Consider the following 20308-nt stretch of genomic DNA (forward strand, 5'->3'; position numbering starts at 1 on the left):
GTGTGCTAACAGCTTAGGTACAATCTGTTGAATTCGAGGAAAATATGATATTTGCTTTTTCATTGTTTTTTTTTATGAAAGCGTACATTACTCTGCACATTTCTGCTTGACATAACACACGCCTTTGACCAAACTATACAATAAATTTCGATATTGTGTACAAACTGCAAGTTGCACTGAGGTGACTTTCTGTGTGTAAAGGTACAATTACTCGGAGAGAACGCATCACTTACCATGAGAAGCGTTGACAACCATACAGTCGCGAAATAAGTACAATTGTTCAATGCGAAATAACTAAAGTGTTTGTATTGAGTACAAATAAAACAAGGCAAGAACCACGTAAACTTCGCCACATATAAAGGTATCTGCGATTAGCTGCGAAGTCGACACTTATATATATTCTACGAAATGTGTTTTTGTGAAGGGAAGAAATAGTCTGAAATGGTCTTTGCCATTCTTTTTTCAAATGTTATCAGTTATGTTACAGTCATAATGTATCCGAGATGGGTTGAGAATTCTTCCGTTGCCTCCTCTCAGAAGATTTGCTTCGATTGTTACATCAATAATTCCGTTACCAAGAAAAAAATCTGTAGAAATAAATCCAAAGCGCTTCTGCTGATGATTCCTGAAATATTCCGTCACGTCGTAATTAATCCATTGTGCCGCTTGACGGTTCCCGGCGATAAGTTTAGGAAATGACGCCGTGAGCTCGGCCATTATAGAAATAAGATTGCAACTTGCCGAAATGCATGCTTCTATTTCCAAGTATTCCATGAGGGCCTGTTTGCTATGCGCGTTAGGCCACCGGTGCACTACTAATGGCGCCAGGTATTCCTCATAAGGTCCTCTCTTGTATTTAGAATTGTAAAACACAATAACATGGCCCTGCGGCTTTGTTTCCTTTTTGCATTCACCAAAAATTTGGTGCAATCTTCCTAAATAGTCGTACTTCTTCAGAAGCACACCGTTTAACTCTGTAACGATGAGTTGTACGAGCTCAATGTGGCGTGCAGTCACGTTGTCGTATCGTTCGTCGAAACCCTTCGTAAACCTGTGAAAATCCAGAAGCACCAGTTCACCGGTCTCATCCACAAATTCTCGAACCTCCTGGAGTACTTGCCGTATGGTAGGCCATCCCCGAACTCTGTCGTGCGTAGCATAGAATTTTCCATTGGTGTGTTGAACTCTCAGATCTAAGGCACGGATGCCGTATGCTAGCTGCTGCTTTACAGTTTTGTCCTGGTTATATGCGTGATGCTTGTACGGTAGGGTGATCCCCAAGTTGTACATTCCAGAGTTGTGTGTTCCTGGGATGAGCATGTCCATCAGTGTGAGGGTAGAGAGCACGTCACAATTATCTCGCATCCACCGAGGCTTGGGAGTAAAGCACGAAGAATAAAGTACTTCAACACAGTCTGAAGTAGGGCTGGCTAGTGACGGGGCAGCTTTCGGAAAGCAGCGCAAGAGACTGGACACAAGGGCAAGACTTTTTTTCTCTTTCTCACTCAAGCCCTGTGTTCTGTTTAGCTTTTCGGAATCCCGTGAGCTGTCATCTGCCGATACATTCCTTGGTCGCATTATGAGGCCCCAGTAACCGAGGCACTGTCCCCTCATCAGAGTGCTGATGTTAAAGTTTGGTGCTAGAACGCCTGTTGTGAATCTGCCACTCGGACGTCGTATAGCCCATAGAGATAGAATGTCAGACAGGCTTCTTGGTGTATTTTTCGTTGTTAGCGCGGTGAAAGTTTCTCCGATGTATTCTTTTCCTATGCCAAACCAGTTCATCTCGAAGTAACCGTAGCTGCCGAGTCCATTGAAGGAGGATATTGTCAAGTAGATCCCCGATTTTCTCATCTCTGAAACAAAACAGGTTGCATTGTGCTTTACCTGCATAAATTACTTGATATTCTTATCATTCATGTATTTGATGCAGAAAACTATATCTCGCCGTATTTCTCTCTGCATTTATTTCACATAAATGGTCACCGCTATATATGTTGAAGATTGTCGTAGCGCTATGTAACGTTTTTACGTCTGTAAAGCCAATATAGAAGAGCTGCACATTTATAATAGTAACATACTGTATCAATAGTGCAAGCACTACCAAAAGTTGGCAAATGACACCGTACCATTTGTTTCATAAATAAAATTAGAGATATTCACATTCTTTCATTTCTGGAAAAAATGGCGCATGTTTTTCGACCAAATGTTTTTTATTGCTTAGTTCGGTGCCATTTTACTGTTGTAACCTTAGGCAAATAGGGACTTCTAAAAACTTAAGCAGAGCCCTAAATCTTTTGGGGAATTTGCGACAGCCAGAATCTTCAAAATTGATCGATAGTCCTGTCGAAGATAAAGCTTCAGTTAGTTTCTCGGCTGTTTGAGTCGGTACTTTGAATTTTTCCCAATATCTAAAAAGCAATTAGGATGGTCAACATGAACAGAGCCAAGAAGCGTAAAAGTCATTTGTTCTGAATCTAAACCAAGTACTGTTATAAACGTCTTAGCATTCTAGACCACCTGCCATTGCAAAAAAAGAAAAAATACGGCAAGTTACGCACGCTTGCTTCAATCTATAACTAAACTAATAGAACAATGCGTGAACACTAGGCAATTTTAGCAAGTAAACCAAACTCTTTCCTTGTCCATCATTGTGCGCAAAAGATTGAAACAATGCAACACTTTCTACTGGAAGCATTTCATCCACACCTCAAGTATGCGTTCTGTCGCTCTACCAAACACATGCTCAAGATGTCTGCTATCACGCATTATCAGCAATGTGTTTGAGACGTACTGTTCTTTAAAAACTACGCTCGTATTTTCGAGTCAGTGCGCAAATATTTGAAGAAAACAAGTTACAGCGCTGGACAACGGGACGCGATTGAGAGAGGCGAAGCGCTGACAGAAGTGAAGAGCGAAGAAGAGGGTAGGGTATAACGGCGCCCGATGTGCTGGACGTAAGCTGCAATAACGTGCTAAATTAAGCTGGTTGGTGCATGTCTGAAGGAAACGAGTGACATCGCTGGACAACGGGACGTGACTGAAATAGCGCTGTCCAGCGTTGTCCGGCACAATTACTTGTTTTCTTCAGAAATGTACCAACCAGATCAAGTTAGCACGTTATTGCGCAAATATTGTTCAAAAGCAAGGAAAACGCATTAAGGAGACGGGGACGCCAACTCAAGCCTTAACAGACACTTACAAATTTACATGGTATTGCACGTGGTAAGAGTCATAACACCGCATATGGAAAGGGACAATGCCTGGCCGAGAACAACCAAAGACACGAAGGAAAACATAGTGGAAAGTATTTGTACTTGCTAATTGAATTAAAGAGATGAAAAATTAATCGCAATGAAAGTGGATAAATAAATAACTTGCCTCAGGTGGGCAACGATCCCACGTTTTCGCATTAGACGTGCGATGCTCTCTCAATAAGGTGCCATTGATTTATCATTTCCTTATTTCAGTTAGTAAGTAGAAGAAACTTCCCCTGTTTTCCTTAGTGTCTTTGTTTGTTGGCTTCTCATAATATGATTAATAAATATCGGGCGCTTCGGCTCAGCCCCTTTCTTCTTGGCCTACAACATCCTTCCTAAACCGGTAGATTTAATCATGTGACTCAAGAACATATCAACAAGATGATCAGTCAAGACAATCCGAGTAAACATAAAAATGGAAATGTTTAGAAATTTCAAATTTGCTTTCATCGCATTGAGGTTCGTGCGGACAAGTACGTTACAAGTGCATTCTCTCAGCATAACCAACCGACACAAAAAGTTTCAGTTGCAGTTACTCAATTTTAAAAGTACAAGATAGTCCAATAAACTGGAAAGAACGTTGTAAGTGCATTACTGTGCATTAAGGAAACAACAGCGAATACCTCAATTATAGCAAAATCATATGTAGTAGACTTCACCTAGAGAAATATTTTCATTGCCAAAAGCGTATGACAAAAAAATAATCAACAGCGCAGTATTCATGGCTCGCATCCAGCGCACAGCTCCGTGAGTGGCCATAGACGCCTGATGTCGACCATTTGCTTGAAACCTAGCGGCATAGGCACGAAGTTTGCTTTTCTCGTAAAACAATGGCATGGTCGCGGGGGTCCCACGCCATTTTATTGTCACATATGTAGCACAATGCATTCATCTGTAACGACTGGACACGTCCTTTAGGTTTTCAACTTTCTATTGTACTGCAGCACCGTAGGAGCGCCGTGCGCACATGCAGCGTTGAAGTAATGGTAACTTGCGGATTTTTCTAAACGTCGTCTTTCTTGGCATTGAACGTCCTTGTGGATTTCTTGCTTCATGTCTTTCAACACTCACTTCTCATGGCCAATATGTTTAGCTGCAATTTAGTTCAAGCAATAATTATTACCAACAGACACCTTTCAGATCACTATGGCCCGAACAATGATTTTAAAATCGTGAGTGTTGCTGTCACTATGTCACTCAGAGTTCAGCAACATATACACTAGAGTGTTGTGTTTTAGTTTGTTGCAAATTATGTAATAATGAGAAAATATGAACACGAAATATCGCACTATAAGTAAAGTTGCGATGCAGTGACAAAGCATAGTGTAGTTTCAAAAGGGCATGTTTCTCCTTTTTCTAGGTGCACCTGCTGCGTGGCGCATGCAATACCAATATCCTTTGAAAACTGAATGATGTATTGATCGAATAATCGACTGATTACAATCCCTAATAACTCAAACAATAATTCATTCATTCATTCATTGGATTAGAAGTTCCAAACATTAATGCATTTATGAGAAATGCGCTAATGTAAAACTCCGGGTAAATCTTGATCTCCTGCGATTTCTTAACGTGCGTCTAAATCTAGGAACAACCGTTCTTACATTTAGCCCTCATAGAGATGCCTCAGCCCTCGGCTGACACCTGAAACCACGGCTTCTTGCTCAACAACAGAACACCATATCCACTGAGCCATCTTAGCTGGTAAACCATTCTGCATACCCTTAATGCTCGTATGGCAACCCCACTACCACCAGCTCGAAGTGAAACACGAGGCACTCGCAGACAAACCAAGTGAGCTCCCTAGTGGTGTGGCCGCAACTTTGCACCATCTCTTTCATTTCTTCTCAGAGCCCATGCCCTGCATCGGAACTCCCTAAGCACGTAAATGAAGGCGGTCTAATCAGCGTCGCCGTCTCCACATTGGTGACCCGCACGTCAGCAGCATGATGCTTTCACCTGTTGCCGCACCGGGGAGCTGCATCCTTGAGCCACCAACATTCTAGCAGTTCTCGCCCGGAAGCCCGATCATCGGGCTCCTCAAGCTCGAGGCGGCATTCTGCCTCCATGCAATCACATTGCAGCAGGACAAGCACCGTATCATGATAGATGTGCATCCTCCTGCTCTGCGTCGTGATGTCCCACCTCCAACGCCACAGGCTTATGACGCACTCAGGACATTCATGCCTGCGCTATCTGAACCGACAGTGCCACACCCCATTCTCGTTGCATGAAGCCAGAATCCGTGCACTTTCCTCCATCACAGTACCAGCCACGTCGAGTCCTCCCCAACAGCCATTACTCCTCGCAGTTCGTCACTTCAGCCGGCTTTTGCGTCCAACCGTGGTCCTCCATCAGACTTTTCTACAGCTTCCACGATGTACCCGGCAACACATTCAAAAGCTCCAGTTGGCCAAGGCTGCGCCCTGGTCTTGTCATTGCCACGCCTGTACAGTTTCCACGCTTTACCAAGGCAACACGCCTCCGACGCAGCCCTCCACCATAACGACTAACTATAAAGATGTTCAGCTGCAGCACCCAAAAGAACTGGTGTCACCAGAAGGCAACCAGGGTGAAACTCAAGCTACTTGGTTAAAGTACGTGTTGAGCAGATCTTGAAGCGCACCAAAACGCAGAAACGATGTGCTGTCTCGTTATCTGTAAAGTTTTGTTTGTGTTCCGGTGCGCTTCAAGATTTTTTCAAGGCACCAGCGCCTTTCAAACTTCGGTCTCTACCACGGGTTGCCTCAATGCCGCTGAGGTTCACTCGTGGGCCACACTAAGGCAGCTACACACCGGCGCCAGCAAGAAGGCAGCGTTGACCACCCGCGGTCTGGCGTGCCTTTCTTTCACTTGGTCGACTCCCTGTCAAATTCCGACCTCCGCCTTGATGACGCAATTCTGACGGTGGCGACCAACAGAACATAAGCAATACCTGCAGATAGTCTGCGCAGACCGCGCTAATCAAAGACTCCACTTTCACTGGCCAGAAGGATCTGCCGCTACGCTCAACCATCACCACCTTTTACAGCGAAGCTGTCTATGGCTAGGATCGCGGGATTTCTTTGTGGCGTAACATCGACAGAAAACTATCAGTGGCTCATGCCCTTTAATGCAATGGCTCATGCTCCCGTAACGTGCAGGCTACAAACACTCAGCAAAGTGAAACGAACAATGCATAGATTCTTTGGAATCATGCGTACAACATACAGAACAGCCCACTTTTTGATAAAAAACAAGCTCAACACAAGCATCCGGATCACATAATTGATGATAAGATGCTCCTGCGCGTACATGCAATACAAGCACGTAGCGCTTTCCGCATGCGTTTAGAGGTGAAGATTACTGTTGCGCAAGCCGCCAGGGCCGTGGCAGCTTGACTGTAGCATACGAAGTCAGGAGTGACGTAACTACACTTACGTACTAAAAGAAGAACCCGCTTAGCAACTGGTTTATGTTGTGACAGTGCTATGGGACGTTCACGTTTAGTAGGGACTCCTAAAGAGCAGCGTGCTTACGACGCGCAGCGAATTTCTCTTAGCTGTGGTCCACTCTTTGTAGGTGCATGAAGTAGCCGCGCAAGCCAAGTCGCAGGCCGTCGAAACGTCTTAAGTTAATAATTAGATAAAGTGCATCTTAATGTCGCCGCGTGAATAATTTCAACCTACGTCGCAACGGGTAATCGTTCTAGTTGTCGTTTACAGCTTCGCTGTCCAACAACCTTCAAAGCGTGGACTGGAGACCAATGTCATTAGTGCCCATTGAACTACGCATTTCCGACACGCCGACGTTTCCGCGCAACTTCAACTATTACGATACTTCCAGCGAGGTTGTGTTCGACGTGTCACGGCGACCACACGCACACCATCAACTACTCTCTCACGGTTGAGTAAATGTCCTGTAGTCTCCACCCTGCGTCCTCATATTTAAACCTCAGCGCACAAGGCGAACCATTACATGAGTTACCAAACCGCACGCGCTTTGGTCGCAGCGACACCGACGCCACGAGCGGCGCAGCCTCACCGAAAAACGCTTGCGACACTCTGGCGCCGACAGCACCGCAATCAACACCTAGTCCACGTCATAATACCTTGCCGCATTTTCAGGGCGCTCGTCAGGGTGTCTCAAGCTTTGCCAAGGTGCCCCTTCCCATGTCGTTTCCGAAAACTGGTACGCATCGACTGTGCCAACGAGACCCACAACTCAACACGGCTTCCAGCGACACCACGTATGGGCATCATTGCCCTGCCGAGACCACACTTCACATCATGGTGTGCACTCAGACACGCGCACATGGTCGTGAGCCAACGCTACTCACAACAGTGTAGGGACACCAACGCTGACGACACAACCCCACCTCACCTCAAGCATGCGCGTCGGCCTCCTTCACACACTTCGTGGCACGTTGCCGTGCAACACTCTGAGCCATGACCACCAGAGTACTATGGTCGACCCCATCACTTCAACGCAAACTCCACCTGGACTTTCTGACGGACACACATAATTGCCGACCATGTACGGAGACTGTAAATTATCCTGCTGCTTAACCATACAAATGTCACTAACTTTTCTTATAAGAACTCTCGTTAAGACAACGTTTTTCGCACCGTCTCCTTTTCCTTGAATTTCCCACGCTTTTTCTGTCATTGTCTTTTTCTTGTGCTCCATTTCAGACAGTGTAACGTTGTGGATGATAGACATCTTGTGGTGGCTGCGTCCGAACTTGGTAATAGTTCGATGTTCTCGATCGCAGTTGTCAGAAAATGGAGCTGAATTCACGAACTTCTGTGTTCGTAACAACTTTTAATATGTTCGCTCTCTCTTTTGGACGCTTCTTGTTCTTTCGAACTTTACTAGCGTAAGAAATGTTTGTGAATGCGGGCCCTGTTCGTTATATAGGCTCAGTATTGAATGAAAAAAAAATTTTAATCGTGAGAAACACCGAACACTCTATGGCATACGGCTGTCATGTTGCTCCAGGTCAATTTCTTTATGGCTGCGCTATTTTTCAGGCATTTTTATTGGCAGCCCGTCGCGGCAACTTCACGTGCATGCCCGTGCGAGCAAACGCCATTGGCGCGCAGCGAAGCATGGACGGAACGCGCGAAGTGATACGCTTTCAACACTGAACTTCTTGCGTAGCTTCGATAGCGCTGCACCTGATACTTGGGACGGAGTATAGTACATGGAGGAAGAAAATCTATAGCAAGGAGCATTACATCACGCAGCCAGTCTTGGCAAGTGAACGCTCCGTGAAGCCACGGTGGTGGCCCAACACGTGACCTCTTCCGTCGAGATCGCGGAGGAAGAACCGAGATTTGCTCAGACGCTTGGTTCCCAGTAGCTATGCCAGTAGTTTTTATTCGGTGTGCGCTTGTTCAGCTGCGCTGCCATGGCTCTGCCTGGAGAGCAGAAACACTGAAACCAACCACGAACTTTAACGTGCGATCACGTGTGGGGCCACCAGGTTGGCTTCAATCGCGTTGCGGTAAGCTCCCTCCTATCATTTTCCTTCCTCCACGGTATAGTGCATGCTTCTTCCTCGCGCTCTCTAGAAGTTCGCGTTGGGTGGGGAACATATGTGGCATCTCTACTACCACCAGCTCGAGACGGAACGCGAGGTACACGCAGAGAACCAAGCGATCTCCAGGACGGTGCGACGACAACCCATGCACTGTCTCTTTATTTTGTCTCAGAGCTCATGACCTGCCTCGAAACACCTCAACAAATGGCGATGGTCTGACCAATCTTCCCGTTTCCACACCCCCATTCGAAAACTCTATGACCTCCAGTGAAAATTATTAATTATAAATGAGACACTTAGCAGCACACTTAACATTCACTCATTGGTTACCACTGACCAACCTATTAATAAATGCTCAAAAATACACAATACCTTTTGAAAAATGTATTTTATTGTATATACACTTGTGGCACTGCCAAGTCACTTGAGTTGAAGAATAGTTTTAATGTAATCGATTTCTTTCTTCAATATAGCACGGGTAGTTTTCGAAACAGATTCATACTTGTTACCAATTTTATATTGAAGTGAAGTTCTGATCGGTCACAGCCCGTCATTGTATATGTCCATAAATGCCTGAAAGTCATATAGGCACACCGGATTTTCCTTGTTAAAGTCCTGGCTCAAGGGAAAACAGAAGTTTGCTTTTCTTTACCGTGGCAACGTACAAACTACAAGAGTACGAGGTTGTTGTAGGACACACATTAGGCAACAAGTCAAAGTTTGTGAGGGTTAAAACGGCAAAAGTATCACCCGACTGCAACGTAAGGTAGACACCCATGTACCTCGTATATAAATGCGAAAGCGAAAACATAAGTTCCGTCTTGTACGGACGTCTTCGCATTGCAATGCTCCTTATACATGTTTGGAAGTAGCAGAGCATTGACATTCGTACATACAAAACAGATCCCAAGTATTTTTGTTTACATCATGTCACTCATACTTCAGTTCTTGCGTTGACCAAACATTTCATTTGAAAACATTTGGCGCCCCCTCAACAGATTGGCTTCAATTGCAACATCAATTATACCGTTCCCAAGAAAAAAATCTGTCGCAATAATGCCAGCGTACTTCTGCGGCTGGCGCCTGAAAAGCTCCGTTATGTCGCGATTTACCCACTCTGCCAACTTGCGTGTGCTTACAACGAATTTTGGAAATTTGGGTGTGAGTTCCGCCATTATAGCGACCATATAACCCGCCCCGCGCACACATGCCTTTGTTTTTAGGTACTCCATCAGCGCCTCCTTGGATTGCGCGTTAGGCCACTTCTGGCATACTCCGGGAGCCAAGAACTCTTGGTAAGGTCCATGGTAGTCTCTGGAATTGTAAAATACTATGACGCCACCCTGCTTTCTCCCTTCATTCCTACATGCCCCTAATATTTCACCCATTGTCTTCAAGTAGTCGAACCTCTTCAGAAGCACACCCTTCAGTTCCGTAACAATGAGATCCGCAAGTTTATCGTGTCGTGTGGTGGCGACCTTGCGTTGTTGCTCGAAACCTTTGGGAAACCTGTGGAAATCCAAGAGCACCAATTCCCCCGTTTCTTCCACAAACTTACGAACTTCCCTGAGCACTTGCCGTACAGTCGGCTGCCCTCGCATAATGTCGTGGGTAATATAATAGTCGCCGTTGCAATACTGCACCCTCAAATCCAGGCCGCGAATACCGTACGCTAGCTGTTGCCTGGTGGTTTGATCTTGGTTAAATATCAACTGTTCGTGCGGGTGTGTGTACCCTGCTTTGTACATTCCGGCATTGTGCGTTCCGGGGATTAGCATATCGGTTAGCTTGATCGTAGATAGGGCAGCACAGTTCTCTCTCATCCATCGAGGCTGAGGAGTCAAGCACGATGAATACAGCACTTTGTCTGGCCTCGACGATTTCACATTTCCCGATGTTTCCATTACAAGGGCCCAGTACCCCAGGCACTTTCCTTTCATCAAAGTAGTGACGTTGAAGTTTGGTGCTTGGATACGTGTAACGTACGATTCGGTGGGTTTTTTGATAGGCTGGCGGGCGAGAATATCGGAAGGACTTTGTGGCGGATTCCTTGTCGACAACATGACAGATACAAGTCCGATGTATCTGTGTGGTATTCCGAACCAGTTCAGCTCGAAAAAGGGTAAAATTCCATGGTCACTGAAGGACGATAGTGTCAAGTAGACGCCACTTTCTCGCATTTCTGTAATGAAGTAAACAGCGTTAGTGTACAATTCCACAAAATGTTTACGTGATTTTGGTGCAATTGTCAGTGTATTTTAAAGAACATTTTTTTTTATTTTATGGTTCTCACTCCTTGATTTGGCTGTGCGTCACTCATAGGCGTCCATGTCATTTCTTTTTCGAGTTTATCACGGCATGTAACTGATGCCTAATTCCTACGTCAGCTGTTATTATCCGTTTGAATCTCGACTGAATGCAGCTGTATAGTGAAGAAGATCACCACTTCCCAAGGGTCATCATCAGCACGAGCTTCCCGCTTGAGCTACATTTTTGTATGCCGTACGTGACGTTGTGAACCGTTGGGAACGCCCACAATGGCCCCTTTACACAGCAAACATAGCATATAAAGAGCGCAAAAAAATGCATGCCGATATTACTTCCGCATAGCAAAGACAAAAACGTTACATTTTTTTGTTCAGTAATCATTTCACTTTTTTTTTCTTGTTAAATGCGGAATGGAGGGCATGTGTCGTGCCCCTTTGATACACACTGTGCATCCCAGCTAATGTTAGCCAAGCTGTTGGCAAAAGAAAATGAAGAAAAAAGCACGGTGCGAGATACAAATATAAAGCTTACAATATTCGTTTATCACAGGCCAGACGACATAGCACTTATGACCATATCTTACAAAGCGTTTCTTTTTCTTCCTTGTTTTCTAATGACAGCTGTGCCAACGTTAGCTACATACCGGCGTCACTGCCGGCACCTACAATTTAATATTCTCAATGTTGGCGCACGAATATTTTACTACCTGCTACTGCCGAAAAACGGAATGTGAATTTTAATATTTTGCATTTTAGTATAATATAAGTCGCTGCTTGCAAAACTAGAGCCATGTTTCAATTGTCTTCTGTGGGTCTTTTGCCTGTAAAGGGCTAAAGGGAGGGTATCAAGTATCACTACTGACCCACGCAACGCGTTTGTCACATATGGTCTTTTTTTTTATTCGCGTAAAAGTAACCAACGTTGTTATATGTTACTTATATATTACTAGATATTTTATTGTTCAGTGCAGGTAGAAAACTCAATATACATGACAGTCTCTATACCTCTCGAATTAAAATACTTGGCGAGAAAGTGCTATAATAACTACCAGCAGTAATTCGAGCGATGTTTAGTGCTCCAATGTATCGTATGTCGGCGCCACCGTGCAGTCTCGAAGCTCTTCGACCATGGGCAGCATGTTACAGCTTAGATTAAAGGCGCCTGTACATTGTCTCTTTTATAGAAGCAGCAGGACTTCACAGCTCCTTTTATAAAAGCAGCAACAGTCCGACACTGTAATGTCTCCGCAACACATGCCCCCTCCCTCGCACCAAAATTTTCAGGCGTGAATGTTGATTTCTGATGCGGATGTCGTGCGGAAATTTCTCTCCCACTGTCACTAAAGAACATCTTAACTGTGTTACTTTTCATTTCTAGTAAGATACTCACGCAGACTATGATAAAGAATGGAAGTTTCTAGAGAGTCTGCGTTAAGCATTCCCTTCAGTTTTGTTATTTACGAATTCATTTGTTTATGTGAAGCCTTCGGTGCACCAGGAGTGCAAGCTAAATATCTTCTGTCTGGCATTTTACATATTAATTTTTTTATCTATTCACGTACCAGTCGATAATTCAGTGAGGAAAGAGTTGCCGCACCGAAGAATACTAAGTGCTGGAATGTTTACACAAGACAACCACGATGCAGAGTGCCAAACAAAAAACACTACATCAGCAAAACCTTATCCAGCAAACCCAAAGGTCAAGTTAATATAATTCCTAGTTGTCGCAGATGTCTGCTCGGAGCACATTTGCTAGTATGATGGCTACGCCAATGGTGACACACAAGCCGCGCCCAGCTTAGAAAAAAACAAGTCTCATGCACAACCCCATCCACCGGCCTCAACTGCAAGTAGCCTATTATACCAGCGGCAAAACACCTCATGTGGTAATCAGGCGCACAAAACTATGTGAAGAAACACCTCTGCCCGAGTTTCCGATTTACAATAAAAGCATCCGACCGGAGGAAGGATTAGAAAAATGTAGCACCACCATAGATCTCGTGGCGTTACCAGGAAACCAGGAATTTTGGACCGATTGTAGATCGTGCTCTTTCCAACGTGCCTTCTCCTCTCAAGACAGGTTCTTCCCTTTATCCTCCTTCGTATTAAATAAAGAGCTAAACAATGGAAATTTATTGAATCAATTAATTCATGTAGTTCATGAATTCGTGTAATTCATGAAGCTTTGTCTCCCTTTCAGGCAAAGCTGCGAAGTATAATCTGGCTTAGTTTGTGTACCCATAAGTATTGCTGCGCGTGTCGACGGTTTACCTTAGTGTCATTTTTGCTAAGCTGTAAGCACAAGTTAACGGGTTCTAATTCTGGACGTGGTGGCTGCCAATTTGATGAGAGCGAAATGCTGAAAAAACGCCCAGGCATACCGTGCTTTAGATACGCGTTAAAGATCCAGATGGACAAAATTATTCCAAAGCACTTCATTTTACAGCGTCTTTCACAGCCGCAGTGTTAATTTGTAAAGTTAAACCCAATGCGCCAGTTTTAAGATTTAAAAAAAAGCGAGAGCAGCGATCCTTATATTGCATTGCGTCATTCGGCATTGTTTAAGAAAGCTTAATGATTGCTGCAACTGCAACTACGGGGAAAAACATCTATGTGGCAAGTAGTATCCAACGCCACCCAAAAGGCAATAGCGTCCCCTGAATGTGATCTTTCTTTTAAAAATGCAAAGATAATCCTCACCTCCAATGGCATGAACGTTGCATACGCCCCATATTAGTAAAATAATTTCGAGTGTTGACATCACGACTAGTGCTGAACGCACTTTCAGTGCCGCCCGCTGAGTACGACGGTCACGAAAAAACATCTTGGTTCCGTCTTTCAAGGTTGGTATTCACTCAGCTACGAAATAATTGTGGAGGCACGGGCAGACAGTGGTTTATTATGCCAAGGGAAACACAATGCAGGCATTCGTAAAACTCAGACAGAACATTTTCATTTGCCGTTTCTGCAGTCTATTGTGTCCGAGGACTATACTGTGGCGTTGCTTTGATTTTGCGAGACTGCGGCGACGTGTGTTCTAGACCGGTTTTATTACAAGTACAAAGGCCCGCTGCAAACATGGAGCACAAGAAATTCACCTTGCTTTGTCTGCTTCACCCTTCCTTATTTGCTTACAGCTGGTTTTTCTAGGGAAATCTCTGGCGCTTTCACTATACCCGAATTTAGTAATGGCACGCATGCCAGAAACGCACCTAGATTTTCAGGGTGCCCGAGGTATTCGAGTACACAAATTGGAAACACCACATGCATTAATATTATCATTATTTATGCCTAGGGGCTTTACTGTCCTTTCACTGATCCCTCTGTCAATAATACAGCGCAATAATTTCTCGGTAGCAGCTTCCAATCTGACGCAGGAAAGAAGTCGTATGCGTTCCTTGTCTTCTTACACGGAGGCCACAGTGACTCGAAAATCACCGCTTTTTTTACAGGGAAATTTTCTTTTTATTTTCTGGGTGAAAAAAGAGCTCGTGGCCAAGTGTCATGTGTGACCCAAAAAAGTAGGCCTGGGGTCAGACGTTATCGGGTGGTTCACTTTCCCTATGTCCAGGAGGAGGCTGTCGTAAAGGAGAAGGCGTGAAAAGCCAATGATAGTCATTGTGGAGCGTGCAGTTTCAGGCGGAAGAATCAACATTCAGGCTTTCTGAGCAAGAATTTGTCAAGTTGCACTCCTAACTAATGGAGTCTCTTCCATTCACGGGGCTTGCATGACCAAGAAGTGGCTAACCGACTTTCTGCGCCCACGTCGCCCTCAATGTGGCATCTCAGTTCGCAATACTTTAGTCTGCTGCCCGGTTGTGCATGGAGGCGTAAATGTAACGGATACTGTCAAACAGCCACCCAAAGCTAAAGACTCCCTAAAGGCCTCTATTGTGGTAGCACTGGTCAATATCAACACGCAGCATCTGATCCGAGCATACTGTCGCCTTGTCGGGTCGGAGGGGAATAAAAACCTGTCAAAGGCGTGATCAAAGGTTTTCGGGTGAACTTGTGCCAAAAGAAAACGAGTAAAATTTAAAACCAACTTTAGCAATGAGAATTTTCTAAAATGTACACCTTTATTCACGTCGTACATGCAATCTGGCAAGAAAAAGTACTTTTTCTGTAGAATCGGCGACACATTTCGAGAAAATTCCAATACGTATACACGCTTCTTGCGTCCAGCGGTAACTTCGTAGCAGTAACGGTTAGCCGGTGAAAATGGTCACCGGTAAAAAATACAGACAAAAAGAAACAAGCTTTAATGATATGCTGCATATGCTGGCCTGGCTGTTCGCCTGACATGCTACTCGAGGTTCTGGGTGATGATCATGATATATACAGTGATAAACAATGTACGCCTGTTATTACATACAGCTGTTATCAATGCACAATTCAGTCAGTCATGGAGGCTTAAATAGGTTTAATCAAACAGTCTTGTGAAACGGTGGTAAAAGATAGTTGATAGCTGGGCGAGTTCGTACCGATACATTAACCAGCGATAAAGGAAGCACGAGCAATCTTTTTCCGGGACGTCAAGATTAAATTTGCCAGCGCATTGCCGAGACGGCGGACGCCTCATATACTGTCAGATCTCCAGAAAGCAGCGGTTCCTTCAAAAGAGGGTACATTCATGGGATGTGGAATCATTAAGGCATTCCATGCCATAAGGAGAGAAGAGGGCTACATTGGCCACCTTTCAATTACTCTGTCAGACAAGGAGTATGCTTATTCACGCTCCACGCCATACCCTTGATCGAATCACGCTGTGTATACTTATGTTTGCTTCATATGTTTTCATCTTAGTAAACCATCATGATGAGAAGACACTCTGGCAGCAGACATATATGAGATCTTTATATTATTTTTCAATAAACCCATTTGTAAGTCTGACCTCGTCCGTCCCCTTCTTACCTTGTGTCCCATTCTGTCACGCAGGGCCGCTATCTTGTATGCGTTCTAAAAGCCGACGTTCGGTTTCGCCTCATATACTTATAATTTCACTCTCTACGTAGACTTACTTATTTCATCGAAGTAGCCGTCATATGATGCCAATGTGCCTTCTTATGCTTGCCAGTTATGGTTCCTATTTATTTACTCAAATAGTATGTACAACAAGCCTATGACAAAGGACGATCGGTTAGGGAGTCATTTTCTTTGTTTACCATCAATATTGCGCCATACTGTCAGGCCGTCTATCTACCTGTCGAGTAGATAGCTACCAGTGTGTAAACTTATGCATAATGCGAATTAAAGCTTCTTACTTGCTTGGTAATAATATGCAAGCTCGTAATGCCAATGAAATGTACGGGTTACTGCGTATGTCCCGTCGTCCCTCTGTATTACCAAGAAGGTTTAGGAATAATGGCGTTCTGATTGTGGATGCTACAGCATAGTAACGGAGACAGAAACATGCCGTCTAGCGTAGGTGGTGGTGGTGGTGGTGGTGATGTTGAAGCAGGCGGGGTTAGCCTGGCATACATAGCCGGCAATTGTTCCGCCTGATCCTCCTTCAAGTTGAGATCAGGGATGTGTCACCAGGTGTCGATGAGCCCCGTGTCTCGCAGGAAGGCTATCAGCAGGCGTTGCGCTCTCTTCCTGAATGCCGTGGGCCCTCCGGGGAAAACAACGTCTTCAAAGGTCCTGTGCGTGAGACCGCTTTTTTGCAGGTTTTCGACCAACGCTGTTCTTTCTGTGTCAAACTGTGGGCATAGCCAAATGAAATGTTCGATGTCACCAATGTCACCACAGAAAACACAGAGTGGGGAAGCGCGAAGCCCAGTCTTGAATAACCAAGCTGGGGTGTATGCGGAGTCGGTCCTGATGCGGTATAAAAGCGTCGCTTGTTCGCGTGTAAATCCATGAGTCACACAGGATTCGTGTGGTTCTTGTGCATCTGTCTAAAGTGAAGGCGGATTGCATCCTTAGGGTTTTGAAAAGCTTTTGGAGCTTTCACTTTTGGGACACATGTCAGCGCTAGGCGTGCAAGGGCGTCAGCTTCCTCGTTTCCATCAATTCCTACGTGTGATGGAATCCACTGAAACCTTATGTTAAATCCTTTGCTCGTGAGGTCGTCAATCAGTGCCAGAGACTGCCTTGTAAATTTCTCTAGAGGTAGGCCCCGATGTAATCTTTGTAATGCTGACTTGGAATCCGTCAGCACCACGACATCTCGTGCAGAAAAGGCACGTAGTTTCCGCAAAGCCGCGGTGATTGCGGCGCTTTCTACTGTTGTAGAGGAAACTACGCGATCCAGTCGGCCAGACCATGACACATCAAGGGATGGTATACAGAATGCCGCTGCACAGCTATCTGTTTGTGCACACACCGAACCGTCTGTGTACACTTGTAGATGGCTTTGAAACAAAGTGCTCAAGTGTTCTGGTATACTATAGGGGTTATTTTCAGGATATCGCTCAAACATTTTACAGCGTAGCTCTTAGGCGCCCGTTCCTGGGTTGCGCGCCACCGTCCCTCGGCGTAACCGAGCGAATGTGTTCATGCCGCTGCTCGCGCGTTCGTCGTCGCCGCCTTCTTTCACAGGTGGGTCCGATTCCGTTCATCGCGCCAGCGTTCCCATACTGCCTCTCCCTCTGCGAAGGCGCTGACGACACCGGCTCACTGTCAGTCGATGCGGTGATTTCATACTCAAATTCCTTGCCCCAATATATCGCGAAATGAAAAATCCCAAACAGCTGCGCTCAAATTTCGCATTAGGGAGTATCCTGATCGTCAGACACTTTAATTAGAATGCTATTCCCTTGCAATTATGATCAGCTCTATATGTTGCGTATTAGACTTTGGATATTCGCAAGCTCAACCACACAGAATGTGACAATCAAGAGATATTTTTTTTATATATCAACACTTGCACGTGAGCGCTTCGTTGTTCTGGGAAGAGCGATAGACATCCGCCTAAGAATACTTGCCAAGAAAGCAATACGAAAGAGTTTAACTCCAAGAGGTCCAGTAAAGTCATTACCGTCATCAGCCTGGTTACACCCACTGCAGGGCAAAGGCCTCTCCCATACTTCTCCAACTACCCTGGTCATGTACTAAGTGTGGCCATGTTGTCCCTGCAAACTTTTTAATCTCATCCGCCCACCTAACTTTCTAACGCCCCCTGCTACGCTTCCCTTCCCTTGGAATCCAGTCCGTAACGCATAATGACCATCGATTATCTTCCCTCCTCATTACATGTCCTGCCCATGCCCATTTATTTTTCTTGATTTCAACTAAGTGGCCATTAACTCGCGTTTGTTCCCTCACCCAATCTTTAGAAGCGTAAAGTACACTTTTCTACAATGCTTTAAATACTTCTTTGTTCTACCAGTTTTCTATACCTTACCGTCATACTTATTCCTTGGCCCACATCATGTGGGATACCGCGTATGCATGTACTAAGCACAGAGATAAACGAAGGAAAACACAAAATAGCTGAATGTGTCCTTTGTATTCATTTGCTTTTTCGTATGCAGGACGAGATTTGCACAAGCATATTTCCGTGAAATATGCAAATTAGATGTGTTAGCCTGTTTGTTTTTAACGATGAAAACCATTCTGCTGACCATTCAGTGGAGCTCAGCTGAGAGTGTCGTTTCAGGCTGAAAGTTCACTTGAAAAAAAAATGCCTCTAGGAAAGACCATCCGATGTGTTGTTTAAAAGGAGACCTTCCGTTTTCGAGCAGAGCGTTCTGATCACCGCGTCTTGTTCTTCTTCTCTGGCGGTATTTATCGCATTGAAGAAATGACACTTACGGGAAGCATAAACAGCCAAGTGAGCAAGTGACAGCCTTGTGCACCTGTACAATGGTCAAAATATTTAAACAGAGACAACCACAAAGGTCATTGTTCATCTTTAGAACATACAAATGTACTGCTCAAGCAGAGTACAGACTCTTCAGGCAAATGTCAGTCTTCCTTTGGTGCTCGTTGAACTACATCGCAAAATAAGATTACATCTGTGCAGCTTACAAAATAATGTTCATTAGTCGCACCCACGTCGCGCCGTCAGCACTTAAATACAGAAAATTGTTTGTTGAATGGGGCAAATTTATTACTGTCAGTGTGTATGTAATTTTAAAAAAAAAATATTTCTTCACGTGAAAACGGGGGCATATATATTACGCGCCAGGGGGAATATAATATGCCTTGCCAGGCCGACAGTACAGTGGCGGCATAAGCAAAATACATGTTAGATTTTTGTATGTATTTATGCGACACGTCTTGCAGAATATGCACTTGAAAATCTCACTGTCAAAGTGTGTAAAATCAGTATCGCGAAAACGCGTCCTTTCTCGCAGCCCGTGCGTTGCTTTGAGACATTAAATGTCATAATTTGATTGATGTGATTTCCTCACTCCAATCAATGTGCGCTGTGCATTCATTCGTGAACTGACTCGATGCCACTTGCGGTTGGTCGCTGTTCGTAAGATTTGTCTTTTCGGCGAATCCTGTGTAATTGAAAGCAGGATGCCAAAACAAACACAACTAAAACACACATGTAGAATACTGAAGTTAGTTAACAGCGTGGAGAATGCTTCTAGGTGGCAGCATTATTTCTTTTGATCCTTAGTGCAAACATAAATGGGGTAAGCGTAGATAAAGGTGCGAAGCTGATTACGCTAAATTTGCTGTATACGTACATCGTTGAGTGAGGCTACTCCGCTATTGTAAACCGACAGCTATGTCGTTCTCTCTTGAACCTTTGTATTAAAAGCTCATCGGCTCTGTGTTTTCTGAGCACAGCGAAGCACTGTAGAAAGACGTACTACTCTGAACCACCTGAATAACATTTTCTTTGCTTAGCTGTAGATTCCGTGCTTCCATGTGCTATTCTTTGTTGTTTCTTTACCCTGCCAACTTAAAATAAAATGTGGAATTATAGCACCTACGACAAACAAAGGTGTTGCTTTAACGGAACATTTTTACATTTAGCTTTGATCAAAGGGATTTTTTAGGAAACACATGGTGGGCATATACATTAACATTAGGGAGCACTTGCTCACGTTCATAATTTTATTTTGTTTTTCAGGCATCCACTAATGTCCACTTTCCCTCAGTCATATTCACTGAAAGTCATGCTCATGTCCGCTCATGCTTACATACATATGGCGACAAAAAATGGTTTACATTTGTTATCTCAGGCCGCCTCAGGCCTCCTAGACTACGCAGGAATATTAGCACAGATCAAAGAGAAGTGATATTGGCCATGGCTCGCAGCACAGGTGAATCACTACGTTCGAACTTGCCTTGAC

General features: G+C 44.5%; 1 protein-coding gene across 2 annotated transcripts; it reads right to left on the bottom strand.

Annotated features, from left to right (window-relative positions):
* Nucleotides 1–442: 442 nt before the first annotated feature.
* LOC142582348 (uncharacterized) lies at nt 443–13934 on the bottom strand. Of its 2 annotated transcripts, none has more exons than XM_075691958.1 (2): nt 13752–13934; nt 443–1856 (listed from the first exon to the last, which is right to left on the bottom strand). In XM_075691958.1, exons 1-2 carry the CDS (start codon nt 13873–13875, stop codon nt 463–465), a joined length of 1518 nt encoding a protein of 505 aa, XP_075548073.1. In that variant the 5' UTR covers nt 13876–13934; the 3' UTR covers nt 443–462. The 2 variants fall into 2 exon arrangements, with proteins under 2 accessions (XP_075548073.1, XP_075548074.1); XM_075691959.1 differs by lacking the exon at nt 443–1856 and adding an exon at nt 9160–10966 and having other exon boundaries at nt 13752–13931.
* Nucleotides 13935–20308: the final 6374 nt, after the last annotated feature.

The sequence above is a fragment of the Dermacentor variabilis genome, chromosome 5 (assembly GCF_050947875.1).
Source record: "Dermacentor variabilis isolate Ectoservices chromosome 5, ASM5094787v1, whole genome shotgun sequence".
NCBI classification, from domain to species: Eukaryota; Metazoa; Arthropoda; class Arachnida; order Ixodida; family Ixodidae; genus Dermacentor; species Dermacentor variabilis.

What these genes read in the sequence shown, in the direction of transcription:
- LOC142582348 (XM_075691958.1), bottom strand. Translation starts at nt 13,875, where the DNA reads ATGTTTTTTCGTGACCGTCGTACTCAGCGGGCGGCACTGAAAGTGCGT. An exon ending in CAACGTTCATGCCATTGGAG is followed by an intron (nt 1,857 to 13,751) that starts GTGAGGATTATC and finishes GTTTTGTTTCAG; the next exon opens with AGATGAGAAAATCGGGGATC.